The sequence below is a fragment of the Centruroides vittatus genome, unplaced genomic scaffold, assembly GCF_030686945.1.
Source record: "Centruroides vittatus isolate TY-2023 unplaced genomic scaffold, ASM3068694v2 scaffold_752, whole genome shotgun sequence".
NCBI lineage: Eukaryota > Metazoa > Arthropoda > Arachnida > Scorpiones > Buthidae > Centruroides > Centruroides vittatus.
In genome coordinates this window covers 3,091,089-3,112,613 of record NW_027122716.1, presented here as the reverse complement: position 1 = coordinate 3,112,613, position 21,525 = coordinate 3,091,089, and the positions used below count along the sequence as shown (strand labels likewise).

Below are 21,525 nucleotides of genomic sequence, written 5' to 3'. Positions count from 1 at the left end.
TAGTTGGTTTGCAACGTACCATATCTCTCACATAATATTTCGGTGAGAAATTGATATTCGATGTACACCATTTTGTTCACGACGCGTTTCAGGAACTTAAGTAAGACATATATTAAGGACGTTCTGTATTTAATAATGACATGAGATTTGACCAATAAGTTAGTGTCTTACATCAGGAGTCACGGTAGTGACTCCCGACAAGTAAAAAAGTCACCGACTGACTACATATACAGGAATCAGAATTGCCGATTTTCGGGGGTCGATTTTTCCGACTCCCAAACACCTATAGGAATTTCGAATATCTCGTCTGGTTCGAAAGAAAATTAATTTTCTTAGGTAGTATGCAAAATTCCAAGATTTTGTATAAAGCGGTTGCCGAAATATAAGGAATTGAAAAGTGCAAAAATCACGAAAAAACTGTATTTCTCATTCTTTCATACGGCACAGCAATTTATATTTATTCAAAGGATGGTTGAAGTTGCAGTTCTGGGGATCTTGTGTATTCGCTGCTAATTGTCATTTCCTTGTTATCACACAGGAAATGGTTCGGTGTATTCATATACACAGATGCTGTGATCTGTTCTTTTGTTTTAACTAAAGTAAAGTAACTTTCACTTGTTAGCCCTTTTGGCTTGCCGGCCCATCTGCTTTTTCCGGGTTGAAAACTTGAAATACAGTATATATATTCAATTTTGCTGATTTTTCGAATTTAAAAAATTGGAATTTAAGTTCGTTAATTATTCAATTTCAGGATTAATGGTTTATATATAAAATCAGTCAAAGGTTATTAACTTGTTTGCGTTTTTTTAAACTGTATTTTTAACAAACTATACAGGCCTAATAAGAATTAAATTTCAGGAAATATTTTCGATATATTGTTAAATAAAAAAGAATTTTAATAAAAATAAGAATATTTTTATTTTATAGAATTTAACATAAAAGTAATTTATTTCTAAAATAATTAATATTATATTTAAAAAATTATATGAATAAAATTATTTTAAATTGTTATTATATTGTTCGTCGAAAGGGGGCGTTTTAAACTTTACACATGTTGCGCATAAAATGTTTCTATTAGGATTTAATCTGCAAATATACAATTAATTTTTTCAGGTAATTCTATATAATTTTTAAAGTTTTATTAAATATTTGAACTTCTAAATCTTCGAGTAATGGCTTATAAATTTACGTATTTATTTGCTGTTTAAAAATCAATTTAATTGTCAATAATTTAATAACATTAGAGAAACAGGTTAATGTAACCCTTGGTGCCAAGATGGCGGCTCGTCATTGATTTCAGCAAGGAAACAGTGGTCCCGTTCTAACCTAACCTAACCTATTCTAATAATTTGGTTGCTAATAATTATGGTAATTTATTAGAATAGGTTAAGTTAGGTTAGAACGTGCGTCCCACTGTTTCCTTGCTGGAATCAATGACGAGCCGCCATCTTGGCACCAAGGATTACATTAACCCAATTGGGATATGGTCGTTTTCTGACTGTTGCTTGTAACTCATGCAAATGTTAGCCTTAGGATTACCAAATCTCCAGTTTTCATGGATAGAATCTGGCTAAAAACGGAAGGAAGAAAATGTTGTATGCAACATCATCTTGAAATATATAATGTTTATTGTCAACACAGCGTGCAAACACCGGTTTCTTTTAGATGCCTGCTCAACTAAATTATTGGCAATTATTATTATGGTAGTACTGCAATTGCTTTTGACAACCCTTTGATTAGTCTATTTTATATGCAGAGATAAATGACGTACGGGTAATCTTTTGACTTTTGGGCATAATGTATTCTTAAAAATATGTGTAAAGGTAGAATGTCTGAAAGTTAAACAATACAGCTGTGTGTTATATAGATGTTTTGTTCTCTCTGGAAATGGAACTCTTTTCATAACATCCAAATAAAAGAAAATAAAATCTAATTGAGGTAGAAAAGTTTTACTTTTATGCATTCAATTATAACTCACTGGAAAAATATTACAGTGGGTGATCGGTTAGCAAACATAATCTGTTCCAAAACTTTGTTTGCTATCCAAATTATTCGTTAACCGATTCGATTTACCTTATGTTTTTATGGAAATTTGATTAATTTGTTCTGGAGACCCAAAAAAATATATACTTTCTTACTATGTTTATTTATATGCAATAATAAAAATATATATATATACACAGTCTTGCATTTTTATTAGTCGTGTTTTTTCCATTTGTGGGGGTTAAAGAATCTGTGTAATGTTGATTGCTTTTCTCTCTCCAATTAATCTCCAAAACAAACCCTTTTTTTTTTTTTTTTTAAAGCTTTTTAGCTGTATTTTATGCATAAAAATGCCTTTAAATGCAATATGATAATATCTATATCTAAATCTATTCTATATATACTGTATATCAAAAACAAAATGTTCTGTCACTGCCAACGAACATTAATGGTAACATCATAAATGATGTTACCATAAATTTGGTTGAAAAGCATCTCTCCTTCATGGGTTAATTATGTTAGATCTTCTTGGTGTCTAATTTGTTCTACTCTAATGTATTCAATGCTTTTGTTCTGTTTTTTTCAATGCTTTTCAAATACTGGAGAAAAGCAAAAAATTTATCTAATTTGTGTGTTACTATTGGAATAATTTAGTACCAAACAATCTATCATATTGTTTCTTAAAACTGAAATTTAATATAGGGTTTACTCAATAGCATATTAATTCTTCGACCAGTTATCTGTAAAAAAAGTAATAATAAATAAAATAAAAACATATTTTAGCTAGTCAGTTGCAAAGTGTTTTCTCCAAGTTTGATTTTAGAACCAGCTTGGAAAGAACTCTAAAATATTAACCTCTTCACGAGAATCGGAAAACTTTGTGCATTAAATAACAACTCTAGGTTGAATTTGAATTGACTCTTGTTTCTTTATTAATTATTTTAATATTTAGACAGTTCATCATCATTATCATAATGAAATTAGATGCATAGAAGTTTATAGAAACTTGCACCTACGTGTGCAAGTTATGTAAAGATATTATTATTTTACCAATTTTCTATGTACTATACACCATTGTAGGTTATACACACAAAAATACATTAATGAAAATTTTCCTTTCCAGAATCTATAAATAATGGCTTCTTCAACAATTATCAAAACTTCAGCAAATATCATTCAAGAATCTGTAAATCGTCTTCCACCTTTACCAAGCATCAAAGAACTTATGTATATGTACAAGTTAAAAGCAAGACGTCATTTATCTCAGAATTTTTTACTGGATTATAAGCTTACAAATAAAATCGTAAAATCTGCTGGTAGAATCAAAGATTGTTATGTTTGTGAAGTTGGTCCTGGACCAGGAAATATTACTCGTTCAATTTTGATGAAAGGAGCCAAACACGTTGTTGTGATTGAGAAAGATGATAGATTTTTACCTAGTCTAGAGGTAAGTAATTTCAGTAATAAAATTTTTAAATTAATGGAAATAAAGAAATGATTATTTTTTTTCAATTTTCTACATGCTTAAATAATAATGCAATTTGCTGCTTTTCTATTATCAATGCATCAAAAAATTTTTAGTATGAAAAATAATATTATTGTTGAACTTTGTTTGCTTATCTGTATCCAAAATGTTGAGCCATTATTTAATTTTTGATTATTTAGGAATTGGGAGATCTAATTTAGTTTATAATTTTAAATTTTGCAAATACAGACATTTCTTCATTTTTATGTCTTCTTAAAATGATAAATGCTTCTGATATGTTCCATTAATATAAGTCAGAATTATCTTAATAAAGTACATACAACTGTATCTGTGAATTTATTAGATGTTATGCAGTTATGTTGTTGCCGTACGAATTTTTCCAATGGTAGGAAGGTAAAACTAAAAAATTATACATTTAAGACAATTTACATTTTATTTTTTGTTTGTTTTATTAATTAATTGTATTGCTAGAAGCAAAATTTTATAACCTAGCAATAGCAGAAGTTGAAAATGTATTATATAATTAAGCTTGTGATATTTTTAGCAATAATATACACTGGCACAAATTAAAATGAACCATGAAGATCCCTTTAAGTTTATAGAAATTTGGCTTAAATAAACTTAATTATCTTATCAGTAGACATATGAAAAATATGGTTTCATTAAAGTTATTCATTGTGAAATTAATAGTGAATGTGATCTCTTTTAACAGTAATCATTTTAAAATGTCTTGAGGAATGTCTTCAATTGTGTAGTCAGTTCCCTGATATTAATGGCAAATTGGCGCTTGAATTAGTGCATTATTTGAGTGTCATTAGTGCATTATTTGAAGTCAGTTTTTAATTTCAACCATGTTGATGTTCTGACCTTTTTAAATTTGTTTGTTCTAAATTTGTGTTCTTATTTAGAATATTTCTGAAACCTGATGATGGTTGCTTAAGGCAATTGAAAACATTTGTTTTGCATTAAATTTATATTTTCAAACTGGAGTTTTGGTGTTTGAAGGATGTTTTTATCATGTGTGTTCAATAAGGAGCAGATTTGGGAACCTGGCCGATTGGTTATCTCAATTGCTTCAAAAGCGTTCTGTGATCTTTAAGTGGACATTGTCTTGCTGAAAAATGCCATTTTAACGTTAACTACTAAAGTATGACCACTAGCTTAATCACACAGTCTATATAGCTACAGGATTCATAATTTTATGATCTTCATTTTTTTCAATTTTTACTGATTTTAAATTAATTTCACATTTTTGTTGACAATGTTTAGCCCAGTGATGAGTTAGCGTAATTATATTTTCATTGCTCTAATGTCTTCAGAAATTCTTATACTTAGTTTTCTTTCCATTTCATCTACATATTTATATTTATTATTACAATTATATTCAAAAGAATATACAACACATTTTCTTTTTAGTACATCACCTTGTTCATTTCCTTTTCAAATCTTAATAATTTACATATATTATTTGTTTGTTCTGGTGTTAATACTATTATTTCCTTTCTTACTATTTGTTTAATTACTTCAAATAATTTTTGTTCATAAAGTAATTTAATATAACATCACTTTTATCTATTTCTATTTTTTGATCTTTTAATTTAAGCCATTTTTCTAAAATCACTTTTGGGTAATAATTTAATAACAACATATTAATAACTGATTTTATTTCCTATTTTATATTAACAACTGATCCAAACATTTTCAATCTGCAATTGGAGATCATCTTGAAATCAAACCAATGACTTCTTTGAAAAATTAAACGAAAGCAATTCTTGAAATATATAAAATAGAATTAAAAGTAACAGTGAATATGAAAGTTAATAGCGGTACCAAAAATATAAAAGTAAGAAAGTAAACATTTAATATAATTCACCTATACAGCGAGTAAAGCCTTTGAGTACACCCAACCAATCAATTCGAAGGACGAGATGAAGCTGTCTTTAGCGTGGCAGGCACTAATTCAAGACAGCGATTTGAAACAATGGGGGCCAAATGAATAAAAAAGACCCTTACGGGGAAGTCGCATCGAAAAAGTGCAATCAGATTGCGTTTAGATGATTACATCACGAAGATAAGCACGCGATCATCTTACGTAAACTTTGGAATATTGGATAGCACGCGGTTTCGTTAGATTCGGAATTTTGACGATTCGAATTTTTATCCGTTAAGAGGATGTTATTCGATGTAACGGTCGAAAAAGAAAATTCCGCTTGAAGAAGGACCTAGTGAGGGGCCGAAAACGTTCGCGTACGAACTTTGACTGCACCGGTTATAAGGTTTGCAGGGGATTTGAATAGTAAACATTTAAAAAAGCTATAACTATAATTGAGAACTTTTTGTTATACTGACCCTAGGTCATGTTGTTACATCATATTTGGTCATGTGATCATATAAGGATTACTATGCATATAATTGTTTTTCATCTTTAAAATTTATGCAATGGCTCTTTTTGTCAGATTTAAATATTTCCGATGTTTCTAGTATCTTGTTGGAGTCAGCGTGTTTTGATCGCTCGATGATGGTAGCCTTGTCAAGGAAGGCTACCATCATCAAGCGATGTATTGTTATCCACTGCATGCATGGCTAGAGCGGCATTTTGTTTTTTTTTCTCAATATCATGTTTGTGTTCAGCTAGTCTTATTTTGAGTGGCCTTGCAGTGGAACCAACATATTCAAGTTCATAGCCAAATGGGGATGGTCTTTCAAAATTCCTTTGAAAGACAATCCATTATATCAAGTACTTTTTTGTTTTTTTTTTAGCATATCCTTTTAATATTAGTCAATAAAGCAAGTTTCCTCTAATTGTAGTCTTATTTATTTATTCCATTTAACGTTATCAATGTAGATGAAAATCCAAAGTGATTACAGTAAATAGATTCTACTGTATTATAGAATTTTTCAAGAAGTACATAAAATAATTCTTTAATGTTATAAATTTAAGCTTTTATCAAATGCAGCACCAGGAAGAATGAAAATAATACTCGGAGATGTTTTGGATTATAATATGGAAACTATTTTTCCCGAGTAAGTTTATATCAATTTATTATTATTTTTCTATTTTAGTATATTGCAAAAATTCAATTGAATTATTCTAAGTTATAAATCAATTACAGGAAGATAAAATAAAACTAAAATAACAATTTCCAAACAAGCTGGTTTTTACAATGTTGAAAGACTAAGTACAAAAAACTTTTTTTTTTAAACTCTTTGGCACATTTGTTCATAAACATCTGTTAAATTCCAAATGAAAATACCAAAAAATACAAAGAAATTTTTTTGTATTTAGTCTTTAACATTGCAAATACATTTTATCCTAGACCAGTGTTTCCCAAAGTGGGGCGTACGCCCCACAGGGGGGCAATTTGCTGGTTGGAGGGGGGCAATTTGAGAATTGACATGACATAATTTACCCCCTTCGCTATGAGCTTTTTTAACGCAACGCTTTAGGTGACAAATAATATGAAAAAGCAATTTTTTAAATAGAGGACTTTAATTATTTATAATAATTTTTAAGATGGTATCAAAACTTAAACTATGTTATTAGAGTCCACAAGTACTGTAACTTTTCAGCTTTTCCCTTTGCTGTATCTCTTGTCGCAGAAATCTTGTATCTCTTAAAGTCGCTAAGTAACAACGTTTTTGCAAAATTTTTCTAAGAATTTAACTCTTATATTTTTAACACCTATATGTCGTAATATTTTTAATTGTCTGTCATTTATATGATTAAATGAATTTATTGATACATGTTGTATAAATATAATTTTTATGTATTGAATAATTTTTGTTTATTTTTTAAACATTTAACTTTTTATATAAGTTTTTAAAGTTTAAAACTATTGATAATATTTATAAACTAATAAACTGTGCTATTTTTGTTAGTTTGAATATCTCTAATAGGAGTGTCTTTGATAAAGGAGTCCATAAGAATTTAATTCCCGCAATCTAATCTTCTGTAATCTTCAGGGCTTGCGTTTATCCCTAGTATTACTTGCGGCAAAATGTATATCTACACAAAAACAATTTTTTCTTAATTTACGTTTACTCTGTCACATTGAATTATTTTTACAAAATTTTATTTTTTTAGCCCATAAAAAATGAGTGGAACAACAAAAAAGAAAGTTCGTCAATATTCAGAGGAATATCTGAAATATGGATTCATACCAGCAGTTAATGATGAGAGGATGCCGTTTTGCTTAATATGCCAGCAATGTTTGACAAATGAATCTATGAAATTGGGTCGGCTTGAAGCACATTTGAAGGCCAAACACAAGGACTATATTAATTCAGATTTAAGTTTCTTCAAAACATTGAAGGAAAAGTTCGAGAAAAGGATGACAATTACTTCAATATTCACGTCTAGAAATGTAACAAATAGTCGTATCCAAGAGGCTAGTTACCAAATCTCTTTGTTAATTGCTAAATCAGGGAAGAGCCACACAATAGGGGAGAATCTAATAAAGCCCTCTATTTCTGCTTTTATGAAAACCATTTTAGAAAAAGATGACGAGGATGTAGTAGCAATGCCTCTTAGTAACAATACTGTCAGCCGAAGGATCGACGAGATGGGCAATGACATTGAAAAACAACTTGTTTTGAAACTAAAAACCAGAAATTTTTCTGTGCAGATGGACGAGTCAACTCTAAGAGACAGTGAGGCCGTTCTTATCACTTATGTTAGATATATTGAACGTGGACAGTTTGCAGAAGAAATGCTATTTTGTAAACAATTAGAAAGCACTACCAAATCGAGAGACATTTACAACATATTCAAATGCTACTTGGATGACAATGAGATCCCCATGAAGAATGTTATTTCGTGTGCTGCAGATGGTGCCCCCAATATGATGGGCAAGAAAAATGGTTGTTTACAATTGATGAAAGCTGATAATCCAGAAATGACCCTTATTCACTGCGTTATTCATAAAGAAAACTTGGTGGCTAAAAACATGTCTCCTATCCTCCATGAAACACTAAATGCAGTTATCAAATGCATTAACTCGATAAAAGCCAGCGCTAAAACCGAGCGCTTATTTAAGCTATTTTGTGAGGAGCAAAATGAAGACCATGTACGATTGTTACTACACACTGAAGTAAGGTGGCTATCAAAAGGGAATTGTTTAAAACGATTTAATGAGTTGTTTGATTCGCTTAAAAAGTTTTTAATTGATAAGCCTGAAATGAAGTTCTTATTGACAACAAATGGCAAAGCATATGTAAGTTACTTAGCCGATATTTTTGAGAAGCTAAATATATTGAACAAGCAACTACAAGGACCAAGCAAAACACTGGTCGATGCCAAAGCAAAAATATTTGGTTTTGTTAAGAATCTAGAATTAAGTCAGAAACACTTAAGTAACAGAAATTTTGAACAGTTTCATTGGCTCAACAAGTGTAATGTTTCTGACTCTGCAATACTTGAAATTGTTAATCATTTAAAAATTTTAATTACGGATTTTAAAGAGAGATTTGCTGATTTAAAAGAAATGAATTTTCCGACATGGATGGTGCAACCAGGTTTGGTGGATTTAGCTGATATATCCAATCTGCAATATCAAGAAGAACTCGCGGAGTTGCAAAGTGACGAATCTGTAATAACTCTATTTAATATTAAAGGTGCGATGGCATTGCTTTGCGATGAAACAGAAGAAAAATACCCCAATACCACAAAATGTGCAAGAAAACTCTTATTACCGTTTCCATCTTCATATCTAGCTGAATGTGGCTTTAGAGCTGTGAGTGATTTGTTGACTAAAAAAAGAAATCGTCTGGATATAACACAACGTGGAGATTTGAGACTTACGCTAACTAAGCTTGAGCCAGGTATAAAATCGCTGTGTAAAAAGCATCAAGTCCACAAATCACATTAAATTAAGTTTTAAAAATATCTTATTTTTATTTATTAAAAGTTCGTTTCTTTGTTTTGACAACAGTTGTAAGAAATCGCTTTCAAAATTATCATTCATATTACTAAAAAGAACAAAAATAAATTTTTAACTAAAATTATTATATGGGGGGACATGATGATTTTAGAAATGTTAAAGTGGGGCGTGGCCTAAAAAAGTTTGGGAAACACTGTCCTAGACTGTTTTAATATTTTTATTTTTACAAAGCTGTGGTTGGATTCACGAATATCTTGTAAAATATGACATAGTTTCTCTCTAATACACTCAAACCTGTTTTTGTGCGATTTCTTTTGTGTGATTTTTTGTGTGCGGTATATGAATTTCAATCAAATTGGTATACTGCACAAAAATAATTGCACAAAACACATTGCACGTATAAAAAATCGCACAAAAAAAGACCGCACAAAAACAGGTTTGAGTGTATTGTAAAGTTACCAGAAACTAATGATATTTTATATTTAAAAATTTCAGTCCAACTGTCCAACTTCTTTGTAAATTAATAGGATGACTCATTCTCACCATGAAATGTGACAGTATCTTTTAATATGCATGTTTTAGGATGTGATAGAAATTGATTGGGACTAATAAATATTTCCTTTGTCCCCACGTGGATACCCTCGACTAAATGTTTTACATATTTTTGAAATTTGAATGAGATCGTCAATATTGAATTTAAATTTATTTCCTCCTATTATACCATATAGTCTTTCAAAAATTGCAGTACGATGCAAGGGTGTAACTTTGGAGGGAGCCATGCTGATATTTCTGTGAAAACAATTATTATAGCTTTTTACAATATTGGATAATTTTTTAATCTATCTATATAAATAAAAATGTACATGTTCATTTGTTCCTAATAGCTAATCTCTGAAAGTTCTTCACCAATTGCTTTGAAATTTTGATACAACGCTGCATTCGAATACGCACGTGTTTTTATATAATATAGATGTCGAAATCCCCCCATGTGGGAGAGGGACAGGATTAAGGCTGACCACGAAGAACTCTGCTTCTATTATACTATTTTAGATGCAGTTTTTTGCATTTTAATAGGGTACGTCAAGAGAATGTACCCTAAGAAGGGATTTTTTGAAATTCCCCCCACGGGGACTGTTATACATTTATAATAGATATATTTTGAGCCACAGCAACATGTGGCTGGGTACAACTAGTATATTTATAAGAATTATGATAAGTAAATAATCTGTATATTTTATTCTGCAAAATTTTATTTAATCTTTCAACAATGGCAGTTTTTGTATCTGAATGTGTTGATTAATTTTTGATGTTTTAAACAAAGTTTTTACTATTATATAATATATAATTTTTTACTATTATTCTATTATAAAATATTTTTCCTTTATCAGTCTGAAAATTTTTTGGAATGTTTTATTTATAAATAAATAAATTGAAAAACCTTCAAAACCTACTGAGGTTTTTTTCATCCTTTATTGGCACAACATAAAGTACAGTAATACCTTGGTTTTTGTTGACTTCGGTTATTGTCGGTTTCCGTTTTTGTTGACATTTTTTGTGAAAAATTTGTCTCGGTTTTCATCAGTTGCCTTAGATTTCGTTGGCGTGATTAAGTGTCCTCGCTGCTAATTTTTTTAAAACAAAGGATGATGCATGCATTTTCCGACTCAGTGTGACGTTATTTCTTGTTGTGTGAGCATTACCCCGTGACAACCCACCATTGGCCAACAGTTTCATTCCCTGAACACTGAAAGTTTGGTCGTGGATTCTCACTTCGTCAGGATGGGCTGGCCATGTGAAGTTTTCTGGGTTTTTTCCCTGTCTGTAATGTCTGAATAGGGGCCAGTTACAGACATGGCCCCTATTTTATTTTTTTTGATATAGGCCCATTTTTATTTTTTCTGATATAAGTGCTACCTTTAAACTTCTCCTGATGTAGTCATTTCTAATCCTATCCATCCTCGTGACTCCACACATCCACCTCAGCATTCGCATCTCTGCCACATGCAATTGCTTCTCTTCGGTGGCTGTCATCGGCCAGCATTCGCACCCATACATAAGCATGGGTCTGATGACAGTTTTATATATTAACCCTCTTATTTTAAGTGGCATGCGTTTGTTACAAGTTATTCCTGTCACCTGATTCCACTTTAACCACCTTGCATTGATCCTCCTAGTAACCTCCTTATCAATGTTGCCATCATTTTGCAGCAGAGATCCCAGATAATGGAATTCAGTACCTTCTGGCAATGGTATTCCATTTAGTTTTAACGTGCCAGTACCAGTGCAACCGTCAAAATTACAAAACATGATTTCCCGTTTTTCATTTTACTCAATGCCCGCTTTACTTCCCATTTCTCTATTATGCCTACTAGTCCAATATTTGGCTCTACATTTTCAGTGTTAGTTTGTCTGTCATTCTCCACGTTCATAAGGTCTTTAAAGTATGTTTTCCACCGGGCCTTAATTTCTTCATTTTTAGTTAGCACTTTGCCATTTGTTTCTTTTATACACTTGATATAGGTCATATCTTTACTCCCTCTATCTCTCATTTTCACAAGTCTATATATGACTTTTCTACCTTCTTTTCCTGTGAGTGATCTATACATTTCGTCTTGGGCTTGGGCCTTAGCTATGGCGACAGCTGTCTTTGCCTTCTTTTTCATCTGCACATAGACATCTCTCTTCTCTTTCCTTATCATCTCCTTTCTCATCCTGCCAACTTTTAAAAGCATCTTTCTTCTCTCTTATAGCTTTCTTTACATCTTCATTCCACCACCATACCTCCTTCTCTATTTTCCTAACTGACTTTGTTACTCCTGGTAGTTCTTTTGCAATCCTTTGTATTTCCCCGGTCACCTGTGTCCACCGTTCATCTGCCGAGTCATTGCACTTCGTGTTACCGTTAATAACACTTATTACTTTTTCTTTAAACTCTATTGTACTTTCCCCTTTTAACAGCCACCATTTAATTTTAGGTATTAGTTTATCTTTACACTTAATCCTATTAAGATCAATCTTTAATTCCATTACTAAAAATCTATGCTGAGTAATCAAGTCTTCTCCTGGTATCACTTTACAGTCCTTAATCCCTTTTAGATTTGTCCATCTTGTTAATAGGTAGTCTATTTGTGTTTTATGATTCCCACTCTTATAAGTTATTAAATGTTCTTCACATTTGTCAAAATAAGTGTTGACCATGGCTAAATCGTAGGTGGTGGCCATTTGCAAAACACATTCTTCTTCGAAATTTCTACCACCAAATCCTTTGCCTTCATGTACTCTTTCATAACCAGCATTATATCAATAAAGTTTGGTTCTTAAAACTAAAATTTTTAAAAGTTTGTATCAGTTTGTTACATCATTTTTCTCTAAGTAATTATGATATTTATGCTATAAGTTAAAATTTTCAATTTTTTGTTTTAAAAAATTTATTTGAATTCTAATCTTTTATTTACAGGGAAATGTCTAGGGATTGGCATGATATTTGTCCACCTTTTTTTATAATTGGAAATCTTCCTTTCAATATTGCAACTCCTTTAATTATTAGATTGTTGCGCCAGATGTCAGAAAGAAGAGGGCCATTTCGATATGGTAGAACTCGTTTAACTTTGACATTTCAGAGGGAAGTGGCAGAACGTTTAATTGCTTCTCCCTATTCACCCCAGCGATGTAGGTTATCTGTAATGTGTCAACATTTATGTATACCTGACTATAAATTTACAATTTTAGGTAAGGAAGTTTTTGAATTATAATGCAAATATATTATTGTATATACAGTTGACTCCGCATAACTCGACACCCCAAGGGGAAGTGGAAATGTGTCAAGTTATCCGATGTGTTGACTAAAGCGAAGTTGGAAAAAAACCACAAAACTACAATTAATAAAATACAGTAGTGCTTTATACAGTAACATAGACTTACAAAACATTGTGTTCTCCATTTACAATTATTCTGTAGATAATAAACTGAAAAATTTGTTTAGTGTTGTTTGTTTTGAGTACTTAACTATCTTGACTTTCTTTTTCAACGAACATGAATGCTTTGAAAACATCATCTTCACAATTGTCACTTGTTGCCAACAAGTGACAATTGGTCCTTAAGAATCCTTAGTAACGTCTAAGGATTCTTAATGCCTCTGGCATGAGAAAATGCAAAATTGGATTCTGGTATGACGATGTAGATTGTATATTTTTTTTGTTTATCTGTTATTATTTTATACATAAAAATACATAAAATGTTAAGGCATTTTTATTAATATGTATATATATTAATAATAATAACATATTATTAAATATATTAATTATATATTAATAAATAATCGACTCCCCCTCCTGAAAAAAATGAGTTCGCACCACACATGCGGAGTGAATTCATTTTTTTCAGGAGGGATGTCAACTTATCGGAGTGTGGGACAACAAAAGTATGTCGACTTATCCAGTGGTGACGAGTTAAATGGTGTCGAGTAAACCGGAGTTTTTAACATTAATGCCTATGTATGTTGGCCAGGACCACAGAAAGCTGACTGAGGGTGTCGAGTTAACCAGGTGTTGACTTATCGCGATTTGACTGTATATATATATAAGCATCCTCATTATTGTAAAAAGATTTAACCAATATACATTACTGGAACAAAGGAAATATAATAGTGCAGTCTAAAGACATATTTGATCATTCATATATAAATATTTTATTTTACTTAATAGAACAAAGTCACATTGTATTTTAGATTCATAACTTTCATTTTATATACTGGCGGCCCTCGACTTTCACACACAATTGGTTCCTGAAAGTGTGCGCGAATATTGAATGTTTGAAAGTAGAGAAATGTAAAAGAAATATGCACCAAAAACTGTGTTTTAACGTATTTATTTATAAATATGTATACATAATGAAGTTAACAAGGTGTGTTTAAGTGCTTTTGGGTGTTTTCTTTATAAACTTGTCAAGAGTTAGTTGAAAACCACCCTTTTTTTTCTTTTCTTGATAAAGATTTCTATAACATCCTGTATCTTTCTTAATTGCCCTACGTACTTGAGATATATGTTCGCCATTGGGATTACATTCTTTCACGATAATCAAAAGTTTGTCAAGGTGCTTGAAGGCTTCATTCATATTTTTAATATAGGACAACCAAGGAATTTGAAGCTGTGATAAATGAATAAAAACCTCGTCTTATATGCAAGTAAATACGGTATATAAAATCGCTCATCATTTGTGGGCACAATTGTTTTCGGGAATCTTTCATTGTCGACTCTTATTTCAGCCCACAAGTCTCCAATATTGTTTATTGTGTTCCATATATTATAGTTCTTCAAAAAAATCTGTTAATGTTGGCCCATCTTCCCTGTCTGTTTTGATGGCCTTAGTCATTATTGTCCTCATATAATATTGTTTAAACATAGCTATCACTGTTTGGTCCATGGGCTGTATGAGGCAGGTAATATTGGGAGGAAGAAACACAACATTGATTTCCGGGTATAAATTTTGCAGAGATTTTGGGGGTCCTGGAGGTCTAAGGTTAATAATGCTTTAAATTGTAAATTATTATTTTTACAATATTGCTTAACTGTCGGCATGAAATGAAAAGTGAACCAATCTTTAAATATTAATGCAGTAACCTAGGCAATTTTATTTGATTTCCATATGACTGAAAGCAATTCTTTATCTTTCCCTTTCAATGCTCTGGGATTTTCTGCTTGGTAAACTAACAATGGCTTCAATTTTAAATCACCAACTAAGTTTCCACCAAGAAGCAATGTCAATCAGTTTTTGGAAGGTTTATGTCCAGAGACAACTGATTCTTCCTTCAATAAAAATGTGCGATTAGGCATTTTTTTCCAAAATAAACCTGTCTCATCTACATTGAATATTTGGCTAGGAGAATATTCTCCATCTACAATAATTTTGGACAATGAGGAAATAAATTCACAGCATCTTTATCTGCATCAGCCGATTCTCCAGTGAATTTAATTTTATGTAAAGAATATCTCATTTTAAATTTGTCGAACCAGCCATTACTTGCTTGAAACCCCGTGTTAGAATCTTCATTTAATCTAGTCTTCCAATTTTCATGCAAACTAAGAGCCTTAGCTTGAATATTTGAAAAACTCAGAGGAACATTATTTTGATGTTGAACATCAATCCATGATGACAAAGATCTTTCCATTTCATCCATCACTATGCCGTGTCTTTTGGAAACAATCTCTGAAGATATATTTCCACAATTTTGAATGTATTCCTTAATTTTACTCTTATTTTTCAAAATTGAACATATCGTAGATCTGTTTACATCATACAAATGTCTGATTGAAGCAAAAGATTCACTGTTTTCAGAACGTTTAATTATTTCTATCTTGTGTCTCGATCATATGAAGTTTGAGTCCTTAATTTCTTTTTGTTCGTATCAGCACTGCAGTTTCTCTGTTTCTCACTCATGATTATCAATTTATAAGGATGAAATATTTATACATAAACAAACAAATTGGCAAAACACACATGTTGATGCACGCCCTAATGCAAAACTAAAACTGTTTTAACTTCTTGTCCGGAACAACACGGTAGTGATTACAATTCCGAGAAGTCTGCTATTGTGGGAAGTAATGTGTATCTGAGAACGTAGAGCGAGCTACTGCACTTTGTAGTGTATGAGCATTCTGCATGGAAGCAAATTTTTTCATTATCGACAAAAATATTTAAAAAGTTGGATTTTTAAAAATGTACGAAATAGTGAATCGTGTGAAAGTCGAGGGCCGCCTGTAATTAAAAATTAACACAATGAATAAATTGTTTATACAAATTATATAATGTTGGAAATAAATTTTTCAAGCCTGTTTATTTCCTAAAAAATGATTTTGTGTTAAAGTTTTAATATTTTTTACATGATGAAATAACAAAATGAATAACTCAACATTATTATTAATTTTATATCTTGAATTTTAATAATTTTATTGTTCAGGATCAGCATTTTTACCAGCACCTGAAGTTGATGTTGGTGTAGTTACTTTTACACCTTTGAAAGAGCCTTTGATTAAATGCCCTTTTCCATTAGTAGAAAAAGTTAATCGTACTCTGTTTCACTTGAGACAGAAAATGTGTAAACACACTGTAAAGTAAGTTATGTAGATATTACGTGTTAAAAAATACAAAACAAGAATGATTAAACTAATATAACTAAATTATTTTAGATTGTTATTTCCAAAAAACAGACAGCAGTTGTTGAATGAGGTTTTTCGTCAGACCGGAATTGATCCAGAAACACCTCCGTTTAAATTAACTAATGAAGAAATTGGTCAAATCTGTATGTTATATGAGCAGTTTTGTAATGAATATTCAGATATTAGAGATTATAATTTTAGGTGAAATTATTTAATATATAAGAACGTTTTGTATAAATTGTTATATATTGTGTAATAAAATACAATAATTTTAGAGAGTATAACCCTAATTTTATAACATTTTTTCTCACATATTCTTTCTAATTTTTCTATAGAAGAAGAATTATATAATGTTAGTAGTAGTTGATGGTATTTTAAACTATAGAACTATGCATAATATATTATTATATATGAATACAACAAGTTGCCAACAGATACAGTAGTTGATTAAGGCTACATTTATGGAGATGTGGTGTGCAAAGCAGTAACAAAAGCAGCATGGCAAGGAAGACGTAATGGCACAGCAAGAAAAGTGGAGAGGAAACAGCTCTGATTAATTTTTCAGCATCCATTGTAAATACTGCTAAATATATGGATAAATGATAATTTGACACTAATAATAGCTAGAAAAAGTTATTAAGGAATAATTACTATTACAAATTACTATTCGGTATTTTCATTTTTTGTTAACAGTCAATAGTTTTTATTAATAGTAATTAATATATTTTATTATAGTAGTTTTTTAAATAATTACTAAAACAAAATAATTTTACTAAAAATATTAATTACTATTATTAGTTACAAATTATAAGTAAAATACTATGTAAATTTCATCAATGAGGAGAATGGAGCTATCAAACTTATTTTTGTTCTCACTGCTCGCCTCTTTTGGAGCCTCAAACTAGTTCACATCACCATAAACATGTGCAAGTACAGTTACGTTTTAAAGTGAGATGGATATCTATGCTTCTTATCCTAAGCCAGTATCCTGAAGTTATAAAGTTGTGCAAATATTATATGTATTTGTTCTCATTTCTTTTCACCACATTCCTCATTTTGCTCACTGTGTCACTATAAACATGGCCTAAGTTAAAATCTTAAATCAAGTTCTTTTTAATACACACATTGAGATATACATCAATGTTGATAGATCTCAAGAAATGAAAGGTCCAGATGTGTTTACATTCATCAATTGCCTGACATATTAAGTAATTTTTTGGAAACTTAGCTTTCCTATAAACCTATGGTGCCTCTGATTTGTTAGTGGAATGATAGAATTTTATTCAAGGTTATTGTTTTGGGTTTTCTTGCCAGTAGTCTCATGTAGTACCAATATGTACTCTCCTTTGGCACATAGCTGAACATCAGCATGTTTTTAGAGGTTGGTTTTTGCTAAAAACTTTGGACTAAAATGTTTTTACTTCAGAGCTGGTTTCTTTTTGTGGGTAGTGATGCTTCTTCACTTTTATGTCATATAGGTTACTTACCACAAGACCAAGTTTAGCAGCCACTGTTCTCAGTGATTTCTCCGGGCCTTGCTTGAAGGTGCATTCCACTGCCTGTGTAACTTTAGAGGTTCCTATGCTTGCAAACTGATCAGTAGACTTTCAATACTTTAGAGATACACATCCCTCAAACCTTCCAATATCCAGTTGATAATTGTTCAATGGATATTTTCAAGCGTAAAATGTTGCCTAGCTGTTTTTTGATCTCTTCCTGCAATGTTTTCATAGTAACAGCAAATGTACAGAACAAGAGCCTCACTTCTTTTACTTTGCTAGTTGACAGTTCTCCTCTTCTACCTAAAGTAACATTATCTGTAGGATATGTCCTGACCAGCAGGCTTACAAGTTTTATTAAAATTTGATATCAGATAACTATGTTAATACATTGCTTTAAGTGACACACTCATTTCTGAACACCTCGTAGTGTTAATATTAAAGACAGTTACTAATAGGTACTTCTATTTGTTCAATGACTAATTTATTTTATAGAAATATGTATATTATGCTTGTATATGTGTCAGCAAGCTTAATATAATTCAGATATAGTTTATAGGTATTTGGTTTTTAATATACTGTACAGTATTTTAATAAATATCTATTGTTGATAGTTAGAAAAATGTGTATATGTATATAGTAGGGTTTCCAATGTCTCTGTTATTTTTTTCCTGAAATTCATTTTGAAAAACCTTGATTCAGATTCATGAAATTACAAAAATAAAACAATAAATGAAAATATAGGCCTACAGATACACAAATCTTGGGAGCATTTTATAACAGATAGGGATTTACACATATTTGTGAGCCGGAGGGAAACACCCAAAGGCAAAGTAAATGCAGATGTGTAAGTGAGATGTAGCTTGTGTAATTTCCAGTATGTAAAATTGTGATGCAGTATGGATTCATTAGATTCCATATTTTTGTATCAAATAGTACAGAATTTTCTTTCCAAATTTGTATCCAGGATAAAATACACCCTCTTAGTGGATTTTGTCACATACAAGTACATATGTTAAGAAGTTTTTACTATAAAACTAATAATGTATGTGCATATACCTAGAAATTCACAAAGAGATCTATGTATCATGACTGAGGAGGAATCTGTTAGGTCTGAAATGCATATCACAATAAGTACATAGTAGAAAATTGTGTCTCAGGGTCATTCTGTCCCAAGGCTGTCCAGTTTGATAAGTTTGTTTATAGGAAAAGTGTGCTAGCACCAAACATAGGAAATAACCTGTTTTTTTAAAATAATAAACTGTTGCTATTTTAATACTCTGACAAAAGGTATTCATAAATTTTATTAGTTCTGAGTGTAATTTTAATATTATTTTGCCAAATGAAATATTAATATATTGTTATTTCAGTTTGATAAACTTTGTGATTATTTGTATCCAACAAACATTCTTATAATAATAATTCTGAATATTTTAATACCATTCGAAGAATCTAATCATACACAATTTATATACCATAATTACTACCAATGATGACATTAATAAATTCTTAGATAATTGTAACATTTTCCATTTTAAAGTATTTTTAAAGTATTTAAATGGCTGTCAAGATGTCAAAAAATATAAATTTAAATATGTAGAATGCATTTGATCCTGTTTATCATTTCACTCGGTCATAAGATGATAAAAGTAAATTAATTCTCATATGATTAAAAACTGGATTAAATCTGGAAAACTTAAAATTATTAAAATGATCAAGTTATATGAGGAATAGTTTGAATGCAAAAGCCAGATTAACCGAGGTGAAAGACAGTGAAATATCTGCTTGGCTAGGTATCTGTTCTTTTTGATACATTGGTAACAGATCTGGAATTTTTGGAAAATGTATCAAATCCTGTAGAACAGTGATTCCCAAACTTTTTTGATCCACCACCCCCTTTGTTCCATAAAGTTATACCCAACGCCCCTAACCCATTTTCCCTTTTATGAGAAAGGATTGGAAATAGTCTTAGGAAAACTTTTCTACAGTGGCGTAGTGTGGGTGTAAGCCGCCCAGGGTGGAGGAAAATTTGCTGCCCCCTTATTTAGGTATCTCAATTTAAAAGATTAAAATATACAGTAATTCAAAAGAACTTTTCGGCAAGAACAATCATCATCATTGTGTATTGTATTATAATTTATTGTGAAATTTTGCTGCCCCCTAAAAGTGCCACCCCTGCTGCCCCCACTACGCTATTCCACTGCTTTTCTATGAATTTCACACTTTGTACCCTTCCCATACATTGTTCTCAACATCTGGAAACCATTAAATGCAATGTTTCCTTTTATCCATTTAACAGAGGAAAGGGAATGGCTGTCAGTGACCCCAACTTTTGCCTTAGTCACCGTTCAGTACCCTGCCTCCAGCACCCTCCTAGATTTACTCGCTGCCCACGGAGGCGGTAGCACCCACTTTGAGAACCACTGTTGTAGAACAATATTACTTGCATCCTATTTCAATTCATTTATGCTTCCTTCTTGATGAATAAATGTTTCAGTTTAGTTTTAAATAACTTCGAAGCTTTTTTCCTCCCTGTGATGATGATTGCATTAAGCATTTATTTTGTTCATTAAATTTTCAATCAAACATTTAAAAAATGAATATACTGTGTGTATATTTGATGAAATTTTCCATAAGTATTTTTGATTTAAAAAAAAAAAAAAAATACTTAAATCAGTAATTAAAATACAAGTCAATAAATAACAGAACTTTATTTTAATTTCAAAGAACAATGTAAATTAAATGAAATCGTAAAATTATTTCATGTCTGTCATGTCAAACATTCAAACAAGTCCATTTTAATAATTCATATAATTGAATAATACAAAAAATTATTACTAAATTACAGTAATAATAATACTAATATTACAGATATAATTGAATGTAGGAATGTGGGACTTAAAATACTTAACCTTCCAGTTGTTATTTTTGTTCAGTTTGAGTATAGTGTTTACAACAAATTATTTATATATTTTCTAAGATCAAATTATTCTATTTAAGAAATAATGTAGAGCCAAATCAAGCAGATCTATAAAAGTTCTCTTCACATTTCCACAAGCTATTCTGAATATTTTGATGCGACTATTGAGCTTTTATTTGTCACTGAAAATGAACTGTTTATACATAAATTAATTAAAGCTGATTTACACTAACTGGCATGAATTGAAAAATCTTTCTAAATTTTGTAATTGTCAATGGAATGAATGTATATGGTAAATATTGTTTGTTTTTCATTTCTATATTTATGCAGGGCAGTTTATTCGTCTGTTAGTGACGAAAAGAATGTTTATTCGACGTTCTTTTGATCACTTACGGACATTTCAGAATGGTAATGATTACTTTTTATTTTATAAAATGTGAAATAAACTTAACCAAATTATCATAATTATAATTATTTCACTTTTTAGAATGTAGAAAAGTTTTATTTTTATAATTTAATAAAAGTAATAGTTAAATATATTAAAATTATGAAGGATATGAAAGTTGAAGGTAAAATGATAATTGAGATGTTAATAAAACTAATA

At 30.6% G+C, this 21,525-nt stretch overlaps 1 protein-coding gene across 2 annotated transcripts; it reads left to right on the top strand.

The window, feature by feature from the left end:
• The first annotated feature begins 1,495 nt into the window (after nucleotides 1–1,495).
• mtTFB1 (mitochondrial transcription factor B1) lies at nucleotides 1,496–17,178 on the top strand. 2 transcript variants are annotated; one of them, XM_067287954.1, is made up of 6 exons: nucleotides 1,496–1,595; nucleotides 3,107–3,430; nucleotides 6,411–6,493; nucleotides 12,806–13,077; nucleotides 16,304–16,457; nucleotides 16,533–17,178. In XM_067287954.1, the coding sequence occupies exons 2-6, from the start codon at nucleotides 3,119–3,121 to the stop codon at nucleotides 16,705–16,707; spliced, it is 996 nt and encodes a 331-aa protein (XP_067144055.1). In that variant the 5' UTR covers nucleotides 1,496–1,595; nucleotides 3,107–3,118; the 3' UTR covers nucleotides 16,708–17,178. The 2 variants fall into 2 exon arrangements, with proteins under 2 accessions (XP_067144055.1, XP_067144056.1); XM_067287955.1 differs by lacking the exon at nucleotides 1,496–1,595 and adding an exon at nucleotides 1,892–1,938.
• The last annotated feature ends 4,347 nt before the right edge of the window (nucleotides 17,179–21,525 follow it).